The 25,731-nt window shown below is 49.9% G+C and overlaps 1 protein-coding gene across 1 annotated transcript in view; it reads right to left on the reverse strand.

Annotated features, from left to right (window-relative positions):
- Positions 1 to 25,731, reverse strand: part of ASTN2 (astrotactin 2) — a 354,581-nt gene that overhangs the window by 284,622 nt on the left and 44,228 nt on the right. The window contains exon 2 of the mRNA XM_054646417.2: positions 12,542 to 12,729. Coding sequence (XP_054502392.1) covers positions 12,542 to 12,729 — 188 coding nt within the window. The remainder of the gene's footprint in view (positions 1 to 12,541; positions 12,730 to 25,731) is intronic.

Below are 25,731 nucleotides of genomic sequence, written 5' to 3' on the forward strand. Positions count from 1 at the left end.
CCCAGCACAGTTCCCAAGGGTTACAGACAGGAGGGAGCCTCAGGACACCTCCCAAGGATTATAGACAGGAGGGAGCCCAACACCATTCCCAAGGGTTATAGACAGGAGGGAACACAGCACAATTCCCAAGGGTTATAGACAGGAGGGAGCCCCAGGACAGTTCCCAAGGGTTATAGACAGAGGGAGCCCCAGCACAATTCCCAAGGGTTATAGACAGGAGGGAGCCCCAGCACAATTCCCAAGGGTTATAGACAGGAGGGAGCACAGCACAGTTCCCAAGGGTTACAGCAGGAAGGAGCCCCAGGACACCTCCCAAGGGTTACGGACAGGAGGGAGCCCCAGCACAATTCCCAAGGGTTATAGACAAGAAGGAGCCCCAGCACAATTCCCAAGGGTTATAGACAAGAAGGAGCCCCAACACAATTCCCAAGGGTTATAGAGAGGAGGGAGCCCAGCACAATTCCCAAGGGTTATAGAGAGGAGGGAGCCCAGCACAGTTCCCAAGGGTTATAGACAGGAGGGAGCACAGCACAGTTCCCAAGGGGTTACAGCAGGAGGGAACCCCAGCACAGTTCCCAAGGGTTATAGCCAGGAGGGAGCTGGCCAGGGGGGCAGAGTGGCCATGTGGGGAGGAGGGACAGCAGGAATTTATCCCTGGAGTGCTCCAGCTTGCCTTGAGCCACCCATGCTGAGGCTCCTCCTGCTGTCCCCATGGCAGCATCGTGCCAGGGCTCTCCAGCCCCACAGCAGAGCTGGCTGCTCCTGGGCAGCCCCACCACAGAGGGGCAGCTCTGAGGGGCTCTCCAGCCAGAGAAAAGGGAGAAGATGATTTGGGAGCTAATTTAGAGCTTGCATTTCCTAGGTCTTTTCAGCCACCGAGGCTGTTGGCAAGCAGTGTCACAGCCCCTGCCAGCCTCAGCAGCTCTACAATGTCCTTCCCTTGGCAAGGGCAGCAGTGGGGAAAAAATAACACACAAAAAACAAGGGACATGTGATGGAGAGCTTGGCTGAAGGTTCCCTCCCCCCCACCACCGTTGATCTATGTGCCAAGGAGGAAGAGCAGGGGGGAAAAAAATAAGTTTTAAAATGAAAAAAAAAAAAAAGCCAAACCCCTCACCAAAAAAAAGAAAAATGAAAAAAAATAAAAAAATAAAAAAACCAAACCACAGCACTTGTTTTGCTGTCCAGGTTGTGGGGATGGAGCTGTGGCAGGCATAACTTGAAGCCATTGCTTTATTCAGGCCAGGATGAAGCCATCACCCTCCCAGCCAGCAAAGTGAAAGCAAGACAGGAGCTTTCCTTGCTTCCACTTTGGCACAGCCTCTCTGCACCCCACACTGCTGTATGGAGCCCCCAAAAGCAGGACCTGGCACTCACACCCTGCAATCCCACAGAGATAAATGATAAATGCTGCTGGGTGCACACTTGGGCTACCAGGATTGAGTGCATGGGGGTGAAAGAGGGATTTTGCCTCAAAATGTCATGGCCCAAAAAGGCAGAGTGGGCAGAGCCTCTCTCCTCCCCAGCACGTGCAGACCCCATGGAGGTGGCTGAGGATGCTCAGGAAGGAGCTCACCAGCACCCAGAAAACACCAAGGGTGGAAAAACTGCTGCTGGAGAGTGGCAGCAGCTCAGGGAATCACAGGATGAGCCCAATTATTTAATTTACCTTTTTTTTTTTGTTGTTGTTTTCAAAGGAGAAGGGAAGGAAGGAGACCCCAGCCATGCAACCCAGGAACAACTGATGGCAGCACTCACACACAGACCCCCTGTCAGGGTGACAGCTGAGCAAGGGGGATTCTCCTGAGGAGGGGTGTCCAGCCCCCACAGCCACGGCAGCAGAACAGGGGATGGGAAAACAGCATGGAAAGGAGGGAGACAGGATGGCAGCAGAGACACAAACACCAGCAAAGGCATGGTCAGGTGAAATGTGATTGTTTTGGCAGAAGCACACAGCACATGACTCTCATTGACCTGCTGGTTTTGCATCACATCAGCAAGCTGGGCACCAGCTCCTTCTGCAGGCTCAGCTCTCCCTGCAAAAACACCCTGGGGTGCTCCAGGCAGCCCTGGGAGCTCAGCCTGGGCTCACCTGCACCCTCCAGGCAGCCCTGGGAGCTCAGCCTGGGCTCACCTGCAGCCTCCAGGCAGCCCTGGGAGCTCAGCCTGGGCTCACCTGCAGCCCAGCAGCTCCAGGGTGGGGCATACAGGGATGGAGGCAGTCAGGATCCTAAGGCAGGAGCAGCTTGGTTGAAAAATCTCTCTTTGTGTCACTAAACCCTCCCTGCAGAGATGCTCATGTGAAGGCCCTGTCCCTGTCAGGAGGAACACAAGCCATGAACAGCCCTGCTCATCCCTCCCTCCCAGCACACAGGGCAGAGGGGGGAGAAGAACCAGGTCACTGCCCTTCTCTGCTTTGACAAGGCTATTCCCCAGCTCCCAGGGCTCAGCAGCAGCCACTGGAGCACCTTGGACTCCTCCTCCTCCTCCCTTCAGCCCCCAGACAGCCAGAGGAGGAGCTGGGCTCTGTGGCAGAGGCAGTTCCAGCACAGAGGGAAGAAAAGGAGAATCACAGCATTCATCCAGCACGAGCCACCAGTGTGGATCTGGGAAAGGGTGGCCCTAAACCAGTCCCAAGGACACCTCAGCTGCCTATAACCCTGAGATTGGTGCAATGAGGGAAACCACAGCCAGGGCAGCAGGAATGCTCAAATTTGCCCAGGGAATGGCTGTGAGTGAGGAGCTGCTGCCCAGCTCCAGCTCTGGGAGGGAAACGGAGGCCCCTGACACTGCTAAAGCATCGGTGCTTTTGCTGCCATCCACCTGCAGGGCTCCTCACCTTCCTGAGGAATAAAAAGGGAGTGGTCCCCTCTCCCCTGAGGAGATAAAAATGAGGCAGCTAGAAGGGAAAGCCACCAGTTTTCCTGTTGGATAAAGGGGAACACAATGAAAAAAATATCCAAGCCCTGAAATCCAGGTGCACCCCAGCAGGGCTGGGGCTGATGTTCCCACTCACTCCCTCTCCATAAATCCAGCCCCAAAGCACCCACCTGAGGCAAAGCTGAGCCAATCAACCAGCTCCCTTCATAAACAGTTATTTTCCTGCAGTTTTATACAATTGGATTGTAACAGTAAGCACAATTCCACTTTTTTCCTCTCTCCCCTCTTCCTTTGCTGCACATCCTGAGACTTCACGAGGAGGCTCCTGCTTGGAGCTGGCAGAGACCTTTTCAAAGCTGAAACAGAGCTTGCTCCCCCTCACCCGTGGGGATGGAGGAGGGAGGGAGGGAGGAGGTGGAGTGGGAGCAGTGACAGGTAAAAATAACCATACTTGGCCTGATGTTGCTCCCAATTAAGCCAGTGGGAATTTTGCCCAACTTCCAAAGCAGCAAGACCCAGACACACACACAGAAAGTGCTCTGCTGTGTGAGCAGCCAGAGAAAATCATGGATCTGTGAGCTTCTCTCTATTTCCTATTTCTATTTCCTGGTGGTGGGAGTGTGAGCATCCCTGCCCCGGGGCCAGGCACTGCAGGCACCCAGAGGTGATGACGGTGATGATCAGACCCTCAGCACCACATTTCCCCTGCTCTTTTTCCCTCTATTTCCTACTTGTGGGAGTATGAGCATCCCTGCCCTGGGGCCAGGCACTGCAGGCACCCAGAGGATGATGATGGTGATGATCAGACCCTCAGCACCACATCTCCCCTGCTCTTCTTCCCTCTATTTCCTGCTGGTGGGAGTCTGAGCATCCCTGCCCCAGGGCCAGGCACTGCAGGCACTCAGAAGGTGATGATGGTGATGAACCCTCAGCACCACATCTCCCCTGCTCTTCTTCCCTCTATTTCCTGCTTATGGGAGTCTGAACATCCCTGCCCTGGGGCCAGGCACTGCAGGGGCTGCAGACACCCAGAGGATGATGATGGTGATGATCAGACCCTCAGCACCACATCTCCCCTGCTTTTTTTCCCTCTATTTCCTGCTTGTGGGAGTCTGAGCATCCCTGCCCCGGGGCCAGGCACTGCAGGCACCCAGAGGATGATGATGGTGATGATCCCTCAGCACCACATCTCCCCTGCTCCAGGCACAGCTACTCCACACAGAGCCTAGAAAGAATTTTATTTTTTTTTTCCCAGGAAGGGTTTATCTGCTCAGACAGTTTCACATCAGCTGAAACTAAAGTGTAAGTGGTTTTGGGGAGGATATAGAAAGTGTTGAAGAGTAGAAACATTTCATTCTGACACTTCCCTGAACAAAAAGCGCTCTGCCTTTTCACAGCACCTTGTGAAACCGAGTCCAATTTATTTTTAAATGGGAAAAAAAAAAAGGAAAGCCCAAACTGAGAACAAATATATTTCTGGGGACAAATATGATATTGCCTTTCATCCTGTTGTTAACACTTTACTCCCATCTTTGGGCTTTGCCAATCAAATGAGAATTCTGCCTTTTGTGGTGCAGTGATGGAACATCTTTCACAAGCACCTTGAAGCTGTTCTGCATGAGGTTGGGCACAGTTCACCTTCACAGGAGCCAGAGCCTGACACTGACAACACTTGAATGGATGCAAACATTTCCAGCTCACGTCCAAACACAAGGAACAACTGAGAGGAGCGAGAACTGCAGACAACACAAGGTTTGAAAGGAAAAAATAGAAGGCATTTTGCTGCTTGTCTGAAGAGCAGCCCAGCTTTCAAGCCCACAGGGATGTGAGAGCTGGGTGAGGCTCCTCAGCCTGGGTCAGAGCCCATATTGTACCTACAGAAAGATGGAGATTATAATATTCCTGCTGGGACTAAAGCACAGCACAGCCTCACCAGTGAGGAGACAACAGCCTCCACCCTGCCAGCATTCCCAGGAAAACACTCTCCATTGTGAGGTACAACCTCAGAGCCAGGGGACACCCACACCCAGCCAGCACTGGAGAAGGCAGCATCCACAGGAGTTTTCCTGGAATAACATTTCCTGACAATTTTAATGCCATATGTACTTTGGAGCCTGGCAGTTTCAAGCAATTAGATCCAGGCTGGGAGCTGCAAAGTATTTCTGTGTTTACATCAATGTTTCAAAGGTACCAATGCAGCACTCCCAGCACTTTACACACAGGATTAGCACGGGGCTCCCACGTGGAATTGCTCTCTCCAGGAGCTCAGCAGCTCAGTGAGAAGCAACCTGTGGAGGAGAGGGATGGAAACCAGGAGCTGAGGCAGAGCCACCCCACTGAAGCCTGGATCTCCATCTGGGGAAAGAAAAAAACACCACCAAAAGGTCAGGCCACCAGCTACACCCTGCAGTGCTGTGGATGTGAGGATTTTTCCCAGACAGATGGTGGGAAGGGGAAGAGTGAGGAGGAGGAAGGAAGGGAACAAGTTCAAGACAAGCCTCTGAGATCAGCAAACTGATAAAAATACCCTGGCAGTGCCTGGCAGCACAGAGGGACCCAGCACAGAGTGTGTCCCACAGGCTCACACTGCTCTGGGGCTCCTCACCCCACTCCCAAAATCTTCCCTCTGGTGTTTTTTCCTCCCTCTCCTCACGACTTCAGCATCCCCTTCCCATCTCTCACAGCCCCTGATAACCCTGGCCACTTTTCCAATGGGAGTTTTTAGGTTTTCCCTTCTGTGCTCAATTCTCAGCATTTTTCCAGGCTGGGGAAATCGTCTTAGGTTGCAAATCCCTCCCACACCCTCAGTGCCATCTGCAAAATCCAAACCCCTTCCCAGTGCTTCCCATGGCTGCTTTTCCCCCCAATTTTCAATTGCTCTGGAGATGAGCAAGTTAAGATTGCTGCTCAGTTCAGATGAACTGAGAGTGTTTATTCAGCCTTCCTTTATCAGAGATGCAAATCAAACACTCCAGTTACATATTTTAACACAGTGGGGTGGAAAAAGGCTGATGGAGAGAAAGCCACAGAGGGTCTAATGTATTCACTGGAGCTAAGGTGGAAGACTGAGAGAGACTGGTGAAAAATTATTAGCATAACAGGTGTCATTGTCACAAAAGTGACAATTTGAAGACAAATCTCCCAAAATTAATTCCCTAAATATCAGAGCACATCATTAACTACATTTAGTCCCTGTTTTATACCAGCTCTGCAAAGGAGAGTGGAGAGGAGGGGGAAGGTGCATGAAAGAGGCTCCTTCTCCCAGACAGCAAGAAGTTGGTTAATGGCACATTAAAATGGAAATGGAACTTGGAACCAAAGCATGTTCCATCCTGGGAGAGAGCAGATGCCACCACAGTGTCAGGGTGACAGGAGTGGGACTTTCTTCCAGCATGGACCAGCAGCAACTCCTGTGTGCCCCAGTTCCAGTGCTCCTGCACGACTGGTGCCTTCATTATTCTGGATTCAGCTTCCACTGGGCTGAGCTCCAGCCCCTGAGGGCACTCAGCCCCTCTGGGCCAGCAGAGATCCATCCCATCAGTCCCCCAGGAGCCCTGAAGAAGCTCAGGAAAGAGCTGAGGGCCACCTCCAGCAGCGTGGGGAGGATTGCTAAAGGGCTGAGGGTTGCTTGGTTTGCCACCAGCACAGAGCCTGCAGCTCCCATCCCCACCCCAGGGATCTGGGGATGATTGTCCCCCTCCACATCAGGGTGGGCAGCTCCTCCTCCTCTCCCCACACGTGATTCTCACACAGGGACATGCTGAACCCAGGGGTTTTACAGCTTTTTTTTAGGTTTTGGCTTTTTTTAAATAAAAACAGCTCATTGGAGATCAATTTAGCTTTTTAATACCTTTCAGATAAGAAAATCTGCTGCAGCAGCAATTCTCTCCCTATCTTAATTAATTTCTAAACACATCACAAGCTGGAAGTGCATGTTTGATGAATCTGGTTGACCTCCTGGTGCAGAAATGATGACACAGATGTTGTGCCTTCTTCACTACCTCATTACTCATGTCTCACCAGGGTTTTTTTCTCCCATTGAGCTGGCTGACAGGAGCTCCAGTGTTGCCATCAGCATGACAAGCTGCAAGGAGCCAGAGGAAGGCTTGAGCAGGGTTTTACAGCTCTGGAGAAGCCAGGTCCACTGGTGCTGCCAGCAATCCCACAGCACCATGCAAGCACAAGGGAGAGAGGGAACAGAATCCACTGGGAAGTTTTGCACCAAGGAAGACAAAATACTGCAAGGTAGGTGTTGGGGAAGATGAAACAGGAAAGCCTTATAAATAGGATTGCCTGGCAAAAGATTTTGAGAATATGGAAACTATAAGTGAGATTGGAATGAAAGCAAGCTTTGAGATCCCTCAGTTACTGAACAACTGGAAAACAATGGTGTGGCCAGCTGAAGGTGATCCCCTTTTGATGGAACAACACCCTCTGCTTGCAGACAGGCCCAAGGGGCAGAGCAGACCCTGCCAGCTTGGCAGAAGGGCCCAAAGAGGAGTTTGTAGGTTTAAAATGTAACACAGGATGGTAATGGAATGTTTCTTATAGGCTGTATGGAAATGCTGTAGGATTTGTATCTTGTACTGGATTGGTTAGTGAGAATCAGAATATTCAACACAGAAGAAGATTTATTGTATTGGAATGGGAACCTCGCTCTCTTACCCTTTTACTCTCTCACCCTCTCATCCCCTCTCCCCCTCTCTTCTCTCAGGCCTGCTCTGAGCTGTGCCTGGCAGCTCCCAGCAGGGCCCTGCCCCCAGGCCCTTTGCAATAAACCCCAAGTTCCAGCCCTGGCTCCAGAGATCTCTCATCTCCATCCTACCCCTGACGCTCCTACAGTAGGGAAATGAGGAACCCCCCAAAGAATGGCCAACCTGAGGGAATGCTGAGGCTGAAGGAGCCTGAGTGGGGATGTGCCCAAAGCCCACAGGATCTGGAGTCACCCCTGAGAGCTGTTTGCTGGGGACAATGGCAATCAGCCCAGCTCTGAGAAGGGTTTCAGCCTCCTCTCCCTCCCATTCAAGCTGGTACAAGCCCAATTGCACTGGTATGATGTTATATCCACCTGTGGGAAGCAGAAAGTGAGCATTAAAAATAAAAAAATGGTAATTTTTTTTAAAAAGCAGCTTGATGAGGCCTGGTCATCTTTTACACCAGACACTTTAGTGGTCCCTTGGAAGGTGATGGCATGAGATGCAGCAAGGATTTTCCTCATGACCACTCTCCAAAAACCCAGCTTATTTCTGCTGGAGCTGGAGCAGAGGCAGCACAGAGCACCTTTCTAACCTCCCAGCTTGCAGGGATGGTCTTGGCTCTGGTATCCCATATAAGAGAGATTTGTTTTACTGGCAAGAGAGGAAATCCCATCAAACCACCAGCAGGATGGGATGGGGCTTTGCATCCTCTCCCCAAACTGCATCCCCACACTCAAGGGTGCAATGATCAAAGGGTCAGAGCAGAGATAAAACCTGTCTGTCCCACCCAGAGCCAGACAAACAACCCCTCCTTGGCCAAAGCCTCCAGACACGGCCCAGGGCTGCATTTAACACCACACAAAACAATAATTAAACTGGGACATGAGGCAGTGGGGAACAACAAAAAAATAAATCTCTCTTATGTTTTGTTAAATTCAGCAATTTACAAGGCTGGAATAATTAGTGGTTTAAAATGTTTTGACACATGCAGCCCCAATAATCATGATAAATCATATCAGGCATATGCCCAGATCCTTGAAGTGACAGATGACAAACAGAGCAGTGACAAGATGCTCCATCACACAGGGAATCATTGAGTTAATGGAAGAATTATTGCTTCTGAAATCCACTCTAGTCCCATTGTGGGGAACATTCCAATTTATCAAAGCCAAATGAACATTAATTGCTGCAGCCTGGTAAGTTTTCGAGCTGCTGTGACCTTCATTGAATTTTAATCCAAAACAGATAAGATTTACTTCCACACAACAGGAAACAACACAATTAAACCCAAATGACAGCTGAGATTATGGTGAAAAAACACAACAGGCATAATGACAAAAATATTGATTCCTTTCTACTTGACACTGTGCTTTAAAAAAAAGGGTAAATAAATAAAATCTTGCATTTGCATATTTGTTTCTCGTTTCCCTTTATCCCTTCTTTTCATTTGGGAGACAAATTTCAGATGCTCAAGCCAGGAGGAAATGGGTGGCAGAGAGTAATGGAGACTGAATTCCCTTTAACTGCAGTAATTAATGTTATGTCTCATTGGGGAGAGATTAAGAAAAAACAGTTAGGAAAGGAAGAAAAAATAAAAATTAAGTATTATCTAGCTGTCAAAGATGCCCTTGAGCTTGGGAAGGGAGGTGTGAAGAGGGTGGCAGTCAGTCAGGGCTCTGCAGGGGTAGATGGTGGCCACAGGGACACGGGCCATGGACACTTTCCTGCTGCACTGGAAGCAAACCAATGCCAAAAAGCCAGGGACTGACAGCCAGAACCACTGGAAAGAGGAATAAACCCAGGATTTGCACCTCCCTGGAGCCCCCATGCAGCACAGAGGGGGTCTTGGCTTTAGAGGCAGAGCAGGAGCTCCCAGCCAGGCCATAAACACCTTGAGAAACCCAACCAGGTCCTGCCTTGGAGATGCCTCACTGCCCAATAAAACCAAATCCCCCAGGCAAACCTTCCCCAGCTCCTCTAAATCACCTGGAGCAGGAGGAAAGAGGTAAAATCAAGTGTTAGAGCCACTTAAGGGAGATGGAGGAAGCACTTGGCCATGTCCCCTCCTGTCCCCTGGGGTGGGATGGGGGCTGATGGTGGACAGGGCACACGGAGCCTGAATGCCAAGGCAGCACTGGGCTGGGCTGGAATTCTGTCCACAGCAGTGATGGTGGTTTAGTTCCTAAAAACACACACAGGAGACACTGGGCTTTGTGGTAGCAAGGGGGAGGAAAAGTATTTGGAGATGTGTTTGGAGAGGAAGGGAAAGTATTTGGATCCAAGGAGGACACAGGTCACATCCCAAGGCAAGAGGGACAGGGACATAGAGGGTGTGGGGACAGGAGGGGGGACCCAGGGCCCCCCTTGCCAAGCACAGCACAGCCAGGGAGCCCCTGCTGGGGCAGGAGAGCTCAGGTGAGGGGAGCCCTCTGGGATGGGCTCCAGCTGGGGTCAGGGAAGGAAACAAAGGAGTGGGAAAGCAGCCTGAGCACCTGGGTGAAGTATTGCACTCAAGAAATAAAGAGCTGTGCCCATTTTATTTCCCCTACAGAACTCCATGAGGCCTCAAGGAATAAAATAAATAAATAAATAAAAAAGCAACAAAACAGAATCATCTTTGCTGGTAACTTAAAACTTGGCTTGGGTTCACTCAAAAAGTTAATGAACCTTCTGAAAAAATCTGGGCAGAGTTTCAAGCCTGTGCTGCAGTCCTGACCCAGGAAAGGGATCTGCAGGGCTCCTGCCTCCCCAGGGACACATCCAGTGCAGCCCAGACCCACATCCATGCCCAGGACCTCAGGAATGCTGCAGGGAATGCCAGGATTTATGCAGACAGTGGAATTCCAGCTGATTGTGTGTGGCAGGAACAACTCCTCCTCTCCTGTTGCTTTTGCAGGAGGGAAGAGAGGTACAGAGCAGGAATTAACTCTCACAGCAAAGCCATGGGTGCTCCCATGCCACTGGCAAAGCACATTTTCCCTGGCTAAACTGGGATTAGAGGCCAAACCCATTCCTGTGACATTCCTGTGACATGGCCAGCAGTGCTGTCAGCTCCGTCCCCTGGCACTGCTGCTCCCCCACTCTGAGCTGCAGCAAAGGAAGGCTCTGGCCAGGAGCTTCTCAGAGGAGCTCCCAAGCATCCACTCATTACAATAATCTCCTGTATTTTAGAGATCATCTTCAGCAAGGGCTGAGGACCAGGACTGAATCTCTCCCCACTACAGAAAATCTGCATTTCAAGCAGGAAGCACCAGGCTGCAGAGAAAGTGTCACCCCACAGACACAGCACAATCCTCCAGGGCTCAGGTTTGCCCACAGCAGCCAAACAATCCCATACTCAAACCTCCTGCCAGGGATGGAGCTTTTCACACCCACACATGCTGTGCTGTTTTCTTTCTTTGTTCTGTCTCTCACTTGCACTTTCAGGCTCATTTTCCAAGTATGCAGTTCTAACCCTTTCCAACACTCATCCCATTGACAATTCAGCAGGAATAAAACATTCCCTACCCAGCTCAGTGAGATGCAGCCCCCAACTCCTTTCCCTTCTGTCATCCAGCACCTTATCTTGCCCAACAGCCTTAATGCAAAGCCTCTCTCCTTTCTCACATGCATTCAGTGCCAGCTCTGAAGTCCCACTGATGAAACATGCAAAAAACCAGATTTAAGTTGTAAAAGCCAAATAGCTGCTGGTTCAAAAAAAAATAAAATAAAGGATTTGTGCAGCCATTGTCTCTGTTCCTCCTTCCAAAACTAAGGACAGAAGCTGTGGAGATGACCCAGATTCGAAGAGATGAACAGGTTCACCTTTTGCAGAGGGTTGCTGTGTGGGATCCTCAGGCCCTTACAAGACTTGCTTTGGCAAATGAATGACACACACACACTGGATATACCAACCTAACAACTTTTTTTCCTGTATCTTATCCCAATGGGATTGAAGGGACAATGCACTGAATCCCATCTTACAGATGGAGCTCTGAAGCATGGACCAGATCCAAACACGTAGGCAAGCACCTCATATGATACTGAAACTTTAAAAGGCAGCACAGCACATAAACAGTGCATTATTAAAAGGTCACAAACACCCCAGATGGAGACATTCAAAGCACTGGATCATCTTTTTACTTTTAGGTCAGGCTTGTCCTTTGCAAGAAATGCTGCAGCCCTTACTCACTTCAGAGATAAACTTCAGCTTCAGAAAGAAATGGCCAAGCCCAAAACCTTCCCTTTGCACAATGCCCAAGCACAAAGACCAAGCACAAACACCCCACTGGCACCTCACCACTTTCCAGCACAGACAGGAGGAACTAAAAGGATCCTTCTTACCCTCGCAACAGTTTCTTCCCCACACTCTTTTGCTTTGTTTAATTTTCTCAGAAGATCAAGCACTCTGTTATTTTTTGGTGGTTTTTTTGTTTGTTTTTTGGGGTTTTTTATAGTTTTTTGTTTGTTTTGTTGGGTTTTTTTGTTTGGTTGGGTTTTTTGGGGGGTTTTTTGTTTGGGTTTTTTTTTTTGGTTGGTTTTTTTGTTGTTGTTTTTTGGGGGTTTTTTGTGGGTTTTTGGTTTTTTTGGGGGGGGTTGGGTTTTTTTTTGGGTTTTTTTGTTGGTTTTTTTGTTGGTCTTTTTGTTTTCTTTTTGGTTTTTTTTTGGGGGGGTTTATGGTTTTTTTGTTTTGTTTTTTTGCAGGGGTTTGGGTTTTTTTGGGTTTTTTTTTTGTTTTGTTTTTTTGCGGGGGTTTGGGTTTTTTTTGGTTTGTGGTTTTTTTTGTTTGTTTTTTGGGGTGTTTTGTTGTTTTTTTTTTTTTTGGTTGGTTGGTTTTTACGCTTTTGCTTTTTTTTTGTTTTTTCCTGGCCCGTTCAAACACACCTCTCCCTTTCTGAAGGCCCAACCAAGAAGGGACACAAACATCAGCAAACCAAACTCACCCCCCTCCATCCCCTCGGCTGCCCCCATCAGCTGGGACTCACCATGACTGAGATATGGAGGATGTGCATCTGCTCCTCCACGATCTCTGAAGGCTCCTGGAGGCTGGGAGGGGTGGCCCTGGAGAGCTGCTCAGCGCTGCTCATGGACACGTGGAAGTACAGGGTGCCATTCTCCAGCCACTGCTGCTTCCAGTGCACCAGCGAAATGTCCGACACCGTCCCCGACATCTCTGCAGGGACACAGCACAGCTCAGGGTCAGCTTTCCCCACCATGCCCAAAGGTGATATATATATTATAGATATATAGATATATATATATAAATTATCAAGGAAATTGGGACTTTGGAGTCTTACCCCCAGAACTGCTTCTTTTTCATTTTAGCCTCGACCTGTTGCTTGCCTTATATATGAACAGAAATGTTTGTCTTCATTAATAAAATTAAAGGGTTACAGAGTGCCTAGGGATTTCGAGAGTAGGAAGGCAAGAAGAGCAAATCACACAGGAGGCCCTAAACCTCCCGTGGCTTTTCCAGGAAACAGGCTGGAAGAAGCTCCCAGGGAGCTGCAGCCAAGCCCAAGGGAGTTTGATGGCTCAGGGAGGCCCCTCTGTGCCAGACAGGGCAGGGTGCAGCCACCAGAACACACTGTGCTGGCACTGACAATGGAAACCTCCTTCCAGCTGTGAGCAGCAGCACAGCTGTATCTAATAGGGACACTCTCAGCACAGACTGTGAGCTCCAGCAACGAGGGAAAAACCTCCAGGCTTGACAAATACCTATTGGCATTGGAGCTGCACCTGTCAGTCACCTCCTGCAGCTTCTGGTGGTTTTACATCCCCCAGTCCTGATTTACAGCACGGGCACCCTGGATTACAGCACACACCACCAGCCTTCCCTGACCTAGGGCACTGAATGGGGGGTTTGGAGAACCCAAAGGGCACCCCCAGACCCTCAGACCCCGTGGAGGCAGCAGCTCCCAGCCTCAGCTGCAGCTCCTGAGTGGGCCAGGAGCACTGGGACAGCTCCACAGCTGCCCAGCACAGCTCCCCACAGAGAATGGGTTTGGCAGTTTGGCAGCTGAATCAAAAACAACAACAACGACAACAAAATACTAGTAGAAAATGAACCAAAATATTTCTCCTTCCACCACGTCTTTTTTGTGTTTGTTTTTCCATTTCCAGTATAAGCAATGGGAAGACAGACAGGTCTTAGTCACTGAGGCCACAGCTTCAGCAGCTTTGAGGAAGACCCAAATTCAATTCCCTCCTATTTGGGGAGAGACCAGGTCTGCCACCCCTTGACCCACTGTCTGCAGGTGTGTCTGCCCCACAACAGTCAGGAACACGAGCTCAGGTACAAGAACAGAGGCAAGGGCCTCCTCCTCCTCCTCCTCGGCTGCAGAGGGTCAGTGGGGAGGACAGTGCTTGTTCCCCTCAGGGCAAAGCAGCCAGGAAATGCTGCTGGCATTTTGCATTTCACTACCCTGAGCCCAGCTTGGCAAAGGCACCTGCAGTTCCAGCTCCCAGAGGAGAGGAAGGAAGGAACAAGCCCAGCTGAGGCTGTCCTGAGGAGCCACCCACACCCTGCAGGCCATGATGCTTCCACAAGACATCTGGGAGGTGAGCAGCCACTAAGGCTGCAAGAGCAGGCACTTGCACTTCTACAAACCCAGCCCAACAAAAAAACCTCTCAATCCTTCAGGAACAGTTTTTCTCACCCCTGAAATCAATATATTTTCCAGGAGCAAGCTCCTGGCTTCTCAACATGGGCCAAAAGAGAGCCAAGCAAGCTCTGATGGAGAAGACCCCACCACACCACAGGTCCTTGGGCAGGGCCAGAGCCACCCCATCACTGCCAGATCCCTGGCTCAGCACCTCACTGGTGACACTGGAGCCACCTCTGTGTCACCTCAATGTCACCAGAGGGGTTTGCTCATTGCCTCTGCCCCCCCCAGCACTGCACCTTCCTTATCCCCAACCCCTGTGCACCTCTGAGCACTCAGAGAAAAACCAAACAGCTCCTGACCACACCTGGATCCATCAGGAGATCAGATTTGTGCTTGGGAGGGGATGCAGGAGCAGCTCCCTGTCACATCCCTGCCATCCTGCTCACGACCCTTCTCTCCTCTGACATAAAAAGCTCTTTGCTGCAGCAAATCAGCACCAAGAGGGTGTTGCTTGTACTCTAGAAACTGTAAATCACAGCAGCCCTGCAGCTCCTCCTAGACCTGGGAACCTCATGGAAGGAATCCTGTATCTCCCCTCCAAACAAGGCACGAGCAGAAGGTTTCTTACAGCAGTAAAAATAAGAATAAAATGAGAGAAATATCAAGGCTGCTTAATTGCAGTCATCTTCCCAGCAATACTTCAAAGGTCTGTGCTGAAAAGCATCTCCTTGTCTAATTAAAATCAAAACAAATGCTACTTTTAGGAGCAAAAGCACTCACTCAGCTTTGCAGCAGAAATCCAAGATCATCCTCAGAGGCAAACAGGCCATGGGAGAGCAGGGAAGCATCAAGGGAAAGGCTCTGTTATGCAAAGCCATAATCTTAATTCTATCCAGAGGGACAGTCACCCCCAGGAGGGGATGATTTACAGCATTACCCACTCAGCACACACATATCCTGCAGCAGACCTCTCCTAAAGAGCTCAGCAGGGAGGTTATATCACCCACACCACGTGGATGCCACCAGGACCCCACTGCTGCAGCTCCAAAGGCTACATCACATTAGGGAAGCAGGGAAAAATCCTCCAGGGTCAAGCTTTCTCCAAGTTTTTTTTTCCCTTACACACACATTTTTGCATGGGATGTTTAAAAGGATCACAGAGAACATTTCTCAGGAGTTCTGAAATATAGGCAATTTTTTGGATTTTAGCCTAGACTGAAGATAAGCCTGTTTCATTTTCAAAAGGTCTCTTCCAAAAGTAGAAACTTCAATTTAACATTCATTTCACCATTTTAAGCAAAGCCAGCAGCCAGGAAATTTGTGACAAACACGGACTTGCCAAGCCCTGGTACCCATTCCCCCACACTTATAAACACTTGGGTGCTTAAACTTTCATTTCAGGGCACCTGGTTATTGCTCCAGTACCCCCAGGGCACCATGAGCCTTCAATCAGATTCACCACTCACAATAAAAATAATTAATAAAAGAGCTTTTCAAGCCCTGTAGCTGCAGAATCCCTCAATCCCCAAACACAAGGAAGTTTTTTGGCCTCATATACCTGACACTAATATTACTCTGCCTGTGTTTCACTGGACACACATTGTCACTCCACTATCTGCTGTAGTTACAGCAGTGAAAACCCTTCCATCAGACAGAATGTAATAGTCTGCAGCAAGATTGCCTGTTATCAGAGCTTTCAAAAGCTTTTGGAACAAATTAAGGGCATTCCTGCACCAGAACTGAATGAGATACAGTTAAGGTTTTAAATGTGCAGCAATGGAAAAGCACTTGTGGTCTGTAGCTGTTAAAAATCTCAGTATCCAGCGGCTGGGGAGCTATCAGATGGGGTTCAAACAGCCCTTTGTGGGTAAAGCACCAAGTGAAACAGCCAAACACATCATCAAACATCTGCCATGCCCTGTCCTACCTGCTCACTGTGCTCAGCAGAGAGGAGACAATGAAGAAACAAGGAGGATCCTCCTTCCCCACAGCAGGCAGCCAGAGCTCTCCCTTTCCCCTGCTCAAAGAGCCAGGCCAGCACCACCTCCATCCTCAGAGGGTCTGAGGAATCTCTTCTCCCCAACACCAGCAGATATCTCTCCCCTCCCAGCCTCCCCCAGGTGTTGTATTTGCCCCCTCCAGCCAGGTCTAACCAGCTCTCGGAGGCCTGAGATAGCTCAGCTACCCTTGGAGGCATAAACACCAGCAAAATGGCTTCTGTTGCAGTGTTGGAAACAAAAAGGTTTAATAAAAGGCAAAATAACAAACAAAACAACCAAGCCAAATGCCACATGTTCGTTTCTAGTAAAACACTGTACAAAACCAGTTAGTTTCTTTGTTCACTTCTTTTTCTACAAGCCAGACTTTTTGGCTTCTGTCCAATTAGCTATCCTCAAGTTTAAGGTGAAGTCCCCCAGGTTCTATGAAGTGTCTTTCACTTAATCCAAGAGAGAAACTTCCAGGCTTCTTTCCTTTTAAAGAGACAAAAATTAGTTTTGTCACGCTCTCAACGGAGAGCACATTCCTACACCCAGGTGCCTCCCCAAACCCTCACAATTGCCATCAGCTCCCACCACACAGCTCAGCTGAGCCCAGGGCAGCCCCCACCAGGTTTTGACACCACCTGAGGATGGCCTGAAAGTCAGAAAAAGGCACACAGAGCATTTCTGCCTTTTCTGCTCTTCCTCAAGCTCTGCGCCTTGCACAACTTCTACAGTTTTTAACATTTTCCTTGGAAATCAAACAAGCATTGCAAACAAAACTCTCCCCAGGGCTCAGCCCCTGACCTGGGCTTGTGCCCATCAGCAGGTCACACATCAGGACAAGGCAGGGGACAGCAGTGACCACAGCAAGATCCCTTCCAACCAACTCTCTAATCCCCCTTTTTTCCCTTTGCTGTTGCTACAACCCTTTCTTATAAACATTTCATTGAAATCTTCAACTTGTATTACAATCAAACTTAAAAGCAAAGGGGCCTAAATGCATTTGGTTGGGAACCAAGAGGATTCCCATAAAAGCAGATTATGCTGACGTGATGAATACAAAATGAAACAGCCGATATTAAAGTTGCAGGATTGTTACTCCATGCCTTCAGGCTCCTGGCCACCCTACCCATATCTCCTCCCTCCTCTCCCCCTTTCACTGAAGCCAGGGACAGCCTTTTCACCTCTGCCTTCTCCAGGGCAGCCTGGCAGGCTTGAAACCTCCACCAGCTCCCCCCAGCCTTATGCAATGCCTCAACATCCACCACTTCTGGGGAGTTTGCAGCCCTGCCTTATCTGTCATGGTGTTTTGCAAAGCCTGTGTTCTATTTAATTGGCTTGTTCTTGCTAATCTACCATGATTATTGTATTTTTATTTCGTTCTTGAAGGCCATTATTAAAATAAGCCCTTTTGCTTAGAGCAGTTCATCCCCACAAGGTTCCCCACCCCCAGATAACGAAACCCTCCTGGTGCTTCCTCCTGGCTCCCCAGCACTGCTCAGACCTGCTGGGCACTTTTCCTGTCAGTACCACCTGCTTGGGGACACGGGTGAGGAGCCAGTGAGTAATTTCCAGTGCACAGATCCAGGCTCCTAAAGCCTTTTTCCTCCCCACCTGCTCCATCCCAGCAGGAGCTGCACCCTGCAGCCAGGCTTCCTCATGCCACCTGCACAACTCAGCATCCTAACCTGGCAGAGGAAAAGCTGGAGAGCTGGTTAGTGATTGTATTTCCTTGTAGAGAGACACAATTCCAGCTTGTGCCCCCTTCTTCCACACCCCTCATCCTGCCTGCCACCCCTTTTTCCATCTGCTGTTACTCCAGGGGCTCTCTTGAGTTAACGTTCTCCAGAGGCACCAACCTCAGATAAAGTGTTAGTTTAGAGATTCTTCGGTGCTAGCTACCACTTATGCTAATAAAGCAAATTTATGCAGAAAGTCATAAACAGAGAGCTCTCCCCAGTGCCCTTGCCAGCGCAGGATTGCTCCCTGTGGAATAGATTATCACACTCACTGCAGACTGGCTCCAAAATTACTCTAGAAATGGGGCTTCCCCCATGCTCCCAGGGGGGCTATTCTGCAGTCAAACAGGCCCTAAGAGTTCTAAGAGTTTGGGTCTTTTGGTGCAATGTGGTGGAGTTTTTTATCCGAATCGTTAGCTCAGGTTTTTTTCCTCCCTTCCCCTCCGCTCCTGCTCCTTCCCTTGCACACCTCCTCCCCTGCTCTCCCCTCACAGAGCTCCCTGGGGCAGCACACAAGCACAGCTGCAGATCATAAAAAGTAATAGAGAAGCTCAGAAATTTAAGAAAGAGGGAAAAAAAAAAGATGACAACCTAGCTCTGATCATGTCCTTTCAAAGCCCCCATCTGTGAGAACACAGTGTTGCACCTGCAGGGCATTTCAGGGGTGGCTCTGGTGCTGCTCAGGTCTGCATGGACACAGAATCAGGGAATGGTTTGAGTTAGAAAATCTCTCTGAAATCATCGAGTCCAGTCGTGATCCCAGCAGTTCAAAATCCAAGGCATGATGCTGGATGGAGGAGGGACAGACACAGCCTGGTCAGGGTGGTCCAAGGGGGTCCTGATGGCACCAAGTGCAGGCTGGAGCACTCTGCATCTCACTGCCAACAGCATCACATGCCTGACCTTGGATAGGCCAAATGGGACTTGCAATAAAGGGGGTTTGGCTATTTAGGCAAAATGAGATTTGCAATAAAGGGGGTTTGGCTGTTTAGGCCAAATGGGATTTGCAATAAAGGGGGTTTGGCTGTTTTGGCCAAATGGGATTTGCAGTAAAGGGGGTTTGGCTGTTTCCAGGCTCTGCTGGAAGGACAAGAACAAGCAGCCAGGTTCAGGCATGCTCCTGGGATCAGTCACCTCAAAACCACAGAGATGTGGGAGGAACTGAGCTGCCACCAAAGGGGTCATGACCACCAGAGCAATGCAACTAGCAGTGAGGGGAGATCCCAAGCTCAACAGGAACCCAAAAAACAGAAAATCTCCTTGGTTTGGATGGAGAGCTTGCAGCCTGCATCATCCAGGAGATGAGCCAGGGTGAGCAGGGAGGACAGAGTCAGCCCCAGCCTCTGCAAACACTGCAGACAACCAGAGGGTTGGGCTGCTCCAACTCAGCTCTCTTGGTCCTGGCTCTGGAGCCTCCTGCACCATCCCCACATCCCTTTGGCCTTTCTAATCCTGGCTTTAGGGTCCCTGGACACATCAGGGAGCAGATATTGATTTGCCTGTGCTGCCCACAGATCTCAGTCTGATTCCACAAACCCCAGAGAAGCTCAGCACACTGTGTGCTCCTGCAGCTGCTCTGATTGCAATTCAGGCTCCAGCACATTACCCTTATTTATAATGCCAGGGCTTCCGTGAGGTGCCTCAGGCACTCTGAAATTATTACCGGGCTCTTTGACTTTCAATTCCCTTCCATTCAATTCCATCTTCACCTGTCAGCAGAGGCTCCCCCTGGCCAGTGGTGGGAGCCAAAGGCAGACAGTGCTGGGATCTGATCCTGAAGGAATTGCTGGCACATGGATGAGACCTCTCTGTTGGAATGAGAAGCACCAGGTATGGCAGAGCAAGGGGGAGCGTCACAGACATCTCTTATGAAAAATCCTTTCCTTGGGATTTTTCCTCCTGAGAAGCTGAGAGGCCTCAGGAACAAAATGTAACCAATGGTTATCTGCTGCTGTGGAATGCAACAGGTGCATCTGGGATTGGGCTCATGTGGTTGTTTCTCATTAATGGCCAATCACAGTCAGCTGGCTCGGACTCTCTGTTCGAGACACAAACCTTTGTTATCATTCCTTCTTTTTCTATTCTTAGCTGGCCTTCTGATGAAATCCTTTCTTCTATTCTTTTAGTATAGTTTTAATATAATATATATCATAAATAATAAATCAGCCTTCTGAAACATGGAGTCAGATCCTCATCCCCAGACCCCTGTGAACACCACCAGAGGGGAGAGCACTCCTGGGTGAGGCTTTCTCAGAGAGAGGAGACACCAGAGGTGCTCAGCCACAGCTCCTCTGTGGTGGCACTGGCATCATCTGCCCAGGGAGGTGATGGAGTCACCTTCCCTGGATGTGGCACTTGGTGCCATGGGGACCCGGGGGCCCTCACAAACACCACACAGAGGAAATGCTGGCAGATGGAAACAGGGCCAGATGGGTTGTTCTCCACAGAAGGAGAGGGAAGGAGCCCAGTCAGCCCCACCTGCCTGGATTGCTGCTGCTTCCCTTCCCTGGGCACTGGGAATGCCTTTTCCCAGGACAGCATCAAGCACAGACACCATGGCAGAGGAGCAGTGTCAGGATGGCACCAGATAAGTCTTGTGCCAGGGGAAAGCATATGGAAAGCAGCTCCTATGTGCAGGTAACAGCAGCAAAGGCAATTTTCCCTTTGTCTGTGAGTTTCTGCAGGAGCTGGGAGCAGGGCAAGGGCAGCCCAGTACAGCAGGGTGGGCATCAGGGCAGAGCAGACCTGTCACAAAGGGACAGAGAGGGAACATCCTTGTCTTCCCTGCAAGCTGTGACAGGAGCAGAAGGGCAACATGACATATTCAGGTGATTTGAAGAGTGTGGCAAAGCCAGGCAGGCTCCAGGACAAAGCAGGGAGGTGCATTTGCTTTACAGCTGCCGAGGAGCAAGCACCAGCCTCGAGGGGTGAGCACTTCTCCAAGCTCCATTAGAGCCAGCCAAGAGCTTTATAAGTCCTCTGCATTTTTAAACCTCTCTTTGGGAAGCAGACCTCTTAAAATCATAAGGCAGTTTGATAGCTCAGGGCTCTGCTCAGACTGTGAAGTAATTTTTCAACAATGGCTCCTCCACGGACCTGCCCTCCCAAAGGGGAGGTGGAACAGACAGAGGAGGAGGAGAAAACAGAAGAGAGGAGGTCTGGTGTCCTTCTACAAACACCAAGACAGTTCCACCTGCTGAGAGATGGATGCTCTTTTCCAAGGAGAAGGAGCTGGTTGGGTATTTTCAGGAGAGAAGAAAAAGCAGCCAGTGCATTGCTTGGGATCTTCTGCCTCTGCGTCACCTGGAGCACCAGGTGGGTGCATCCAAAGCCAAACAGCCTGAAAATTCTGGGTATGCCCTTGCCCAAAAAGGCAAAATTATCATTTACCAGTTGCTGCTGCCCCTCCCTCCACCTGGATTGTGAAGGGGGCTCCTTCACTCACAGGGTCCTTTCTCTGCTGTCAAGGCAGACATCCACAGTGGTTGCCAAAGGATTAAGAACCTTACCTCTTCTCCAGGATAGGCTTTTGAGTGGTCTCTGAAAAGCCCCTAGAGCCTGCCAGCCATCCAAGGTACCACTCAAGCACCCAGGTTTGTCTGGGCTGCTCAACAAACCCCAAATCCAGCCCTTACCTACACAAATGAGTTCTTGAAGCCTCACAGAAAATTCGTTTCTCTCTAAGACTGTGACACCTTAACCCAGGAGCAACCTTGCACGTTTATCCACCCCAGCAAGGTTCCCAGGAATGGCCCAGAGTGACCCAGCCCAGGACACTGTGACAGGAATGGCCCAGAGTGTCCCAGGACACTGTGACAGGAAAGGCCCAGAGTGTCCCAGGACACACGGACAGGAATGGCCCAGAGTGTCCCAGGACACTGTGACAGGAATGGCCCAGAGTGTCCCAGGACACTGTGACAGGAATGGCCCAGAGTGTCCCAACCCAGGACACACGGACAGGAAAGGTCCAGAGTGACCCAGGACACTGACAGGAAAGGCCCAGAGTGTCCCAGGACACTGTGACAGGAAAGGCCCAGAGTGTCCCAGCCCAGGACACTGTGACAGGAATGGCCCAGAGTGTCCCAGGACACTGTGACAGGAAAGGCCCAGAGTGTTCCAGCCCAGGACACACGGACAGGAATGGCCCAGAGCGACCCAGCCCAGGACACACGGACAGGAATGGCCCAGAGTGTCCCAGGACACACGGACAGGAATGGCCCAGAGTGTCCCAGGACACACGGACAGGAATGGCCCAATGTCCCAGCCCAGGACACACAGACAGGAATGGCCAATGTCCCAGCCCAGGACACACTGTGACAGGAATGGCCCAGAGTGACCCAGGACACTGTGACAGGAATGGCCCAGAGTGTCCCAGGACACTGTGACAGGAAAGGCCCAGAGTGTCCCAGGACACTGTGACAGGAAAGGCCCAGAGTGACCCAGGACACTGTGACAGGAAAGGCCCAGAGTGTCCCAGGACACACAGACAGGAATGGCCCAATGTCCCAGCCCAGGACACACTGTGACAGGAATGGCCCAGAGTGTCCCAGGACCCTGTGACATCCTCCCACTGGCCAAGCACCACCAGAGTTCTGCAGGAAAGCCGCCCAGCAAGGGCTAAGGGAGAGCAGAGTGCTGCTCCTAAAGATGCCATCCCAGGGTGCCAGACCCCACTGAGCAGGACAAATCACCAAGGGCTGCCCTTGCAGGCTGCAAGCCCCCAGGCTGCCAGAAGCAAAAAGGTTTGCTGAGATGAGCTGGGAAAATTCTCACTTCTCTCTGGCCTGACTCCCACTGCAGTGAACTGGGCTCAAAGCTGCTGATGTAAGAGCACAGCAAAGTCACTGCAGGGCTCAGAAAGTGGCATCATAAGATGAGGAGACATTAAAACCCAAAATAATAAAAGCAACCAAATTTATTAAGCCTTCTCAGAGCCTGGGAGCAAAACAATTTTTCCCCATTTAAAAGCGGGTAAGGCATAAGAGAAGCTGAGCAATTTGTCAGAGATTGGAAGCAACAAAGTGGCAGAGACCAAAGCCTGAAGCAGACACCACACACAGACACCACCCTGCCACCCCATTCCAGCCTTTTTCCTGCAGCTTCCCCAGCAGGAAAGGCTGATCCATGTCATTATCTGCTTCTCCCACCATTAGATCCAACAGCAGCATGGTCTCATTTGATGTCCTAACAAGAGCCTCAGTGAAAGCTGCACAGGAGCTGCCCAAAAAGGGACACCCACACTGAGACAAAAGAGACACAGAGCACTTTTCCCCTTGATCTGCATGCACAAAGGTCATGGGAAAGCGGCAGAGGGGGATGAATCCTGCAGCCTCATTAGAGGGAAAGAAACTGTTTCTGCAAATAATTGATTTCTAAATTTATCCCCTAATTAAATAGGTTCCCTGGACGAATCTGCATGCAGGATGCAAGGTGATGATTTAGTGCCTGGCTTCCTCCAGGAACGCATCAACACATGTTTGCAAATTGTTTCCCTGCCAGACTCAAAGGAAGGGTGATCATCTCCCTGCACCCACCCTCCTGAGCTCCTCCTGTCACCTGGAGCCTGGGCACACCTGGCTGAACCCCCTCTGTGCCAGGTTCATCAGAACCACACACAGAAACGAGGATGTTTGTCACCTGTCCCCACGCTGCAGAGCAGGGCACCCATCCCTGCTCACACCCTGCCCCGTGCAAGGCCAGCCAGGGGCATTTTTGCCAGGCAGCAGCTGTAAAACTCCAGCAGGACTGGGAATGCACTGCCCAAACTCAGCACATAGCGTGGCAGGAACGAGAAGCATTATCTCCAAAACACTGCTTCCGACATCAATTCCACGGCTGTTCCTGTCTGGTCGCTTTGACTTTTTCCTACAGACACCATCAGCTAATAAAACCTCCAGAGACGGATCCTGGGATAAAACCAGGCTACACGCTCTGCAAAAATTAAGCACATTTATCACTCTTCCACGGAGAGCTCCTTTTGGAAAGCAGAGAGCCCTGATGCTCTCAGACAAGCATCAAAGGGCTTGGGACGTGGAAACTCCGTGTTAGCTTGAAAAGACGGAGGTGGCAAATGTCCCTGCTGTGACAGAGCCCTGGTAATTAACTCCTGCTGCCTGGGACAGTGAGCAGAGCACACAGCCTGTCCATCTTTGCTGGATCAGAGCTCTCCCTGCCCAAAAAGAGAGGCACTTGCCTGCATTTATACATTGCCCTCTTCCTGCAAGCAGCAGCATCTTCCATCCTCTCCTCTTTCCACCCCACAAGGTCATTTGTGCACTGCCTGTACAGGTCCACCCTCCTTCAGCCTTTTGGTGCTGAATCACAAGATGTGATTGTCCCCCCTGATGTCCCACACACTGGGGTTCCTGCTCCCAGCATGTGAGGCTCACAAGGATTCAGCCAAAAATTTAGATTTAGACTAAATATTAGGAATTCTTTGTTGTTGAGGGTGTGAGGCCCTGGCACAGGTGCCCAGAGCAGCTGGGGCTGCCCCTGGATCCCTGGCAGTGCCCAAGGCCAGGCTGGACAGGGCTGGGAGCACCTGGGACAGTGGGAGGTGTCCCTGCCATGGCAGGGGTGGGATGGGATGAGCTTTAATGTCCTTTCCAAAACAAAGCATTCTGTAATTCTGTGATTCTGCAAGTGCAGCCTAGAGATGCTGTGCAATGCCCACCCCTGTCACACTGGGCAGATGTGATTTTCTCCCCTTACCTCCCCCCCCCAAAAAAAAAAAAATCTTCAAAACTGGAACATCTCATGGCATTTTGGATTTCTCAACACTTCTGGATGAAAACTACCTTATTAAGTGAATTCTCCATCAAAAAATCACTACCACAGATGGAGCTCAGGCCCTAACCTACTTCTGCACTCAAAAAAATAAAAAGCCATTAGGTGGCTAAATACTTTAGGAACTGTGTCCCTTCATCTGCCTGCTGTGGTTTTCTGTCTGTAGCAGAGCATCCTCCTTTATAAATTGCCTCTGAGAGCCTCTGATCTTGTCTAAAAGAAAACAATATTATTCACAGGATGGGAAAGAGATGGAAGAGAGCTAATTAGTCCTGTACAGAGGAGTTTGCAAGATATGACATTTAAATGAAGCCTGATTTTCATATGGTGGTGCTAATGTCTTCATGTTATGTCACTGGCTTTTTCTTCCAGAGGTGCTTTTTTTGCTCACCTTGAGCAATTTTAAAGGCAAAAAAAAATTCTTAAGGTACCAAAGCAAATTCATAATCCAGCTCTCCAGCACTTTCCAACCTGAGCAAGTTAAAACCCCACTAAAAGCAGAGTCCTTGAGGCCCTGTTCCCCAAGGATGTGTGCACATAAAGCAAGGAAAATGTGTGGTTATTAGAGTTTAGCTTTATTGTTTCCAAAAAACACACTGAAGATTGTGTTTATGATTCTAGAGAAAATAAAAGCCTCTCTCCAATTGTTAAAATAGTGAACATGAGATACTCCAGTGACTTCTAAACAATCAAACTGCACAGCACTCTCTACTTGGATTCCAGAACAGTCTGTGCAAGAGTGAGAATGAGCCCGAGTAGGGATAGGAGATAAACCCACACCTCACCTTAGAGCCAAAGGAAGCAGAATTAACTTACACAGTCATTTCATGAGTTACATGGAGGACAAGAAAACAGTTCAAAACTCATTGCAAAATTCCTTAAGAGCCAGTTTTGTTGGCTTTCAGATACATCCTGGTTTCTGAATGATCAAATCCCCTTTGAAAGCCAGACTTGAGCAAGAGAATCATTTAGACACACTCCAAACCAAACAAAAAAGTAAAATCTTAGCTGGAGCTTTCTCTCTGGCCCTTGCACAGGTTTCTTACAAGGCCTTCCCCAC

Source organism: Agelaius phoeniceus, chromosome 21, assembly GCF_051311805.1.
Source record: "Agelaius phoeniceus isolate bAgePho1 chromosome 21, bAgePho1.hap1, whole genome shotgun sequence".
In the NCBI taxonomy this organism is placed as follows: domain Eukaryota; kingdom Metazoa; phylum Chordata; class Aves; order Passeriformes; family Icteridae; genus Agelaius; species Agelaius phoeniceus.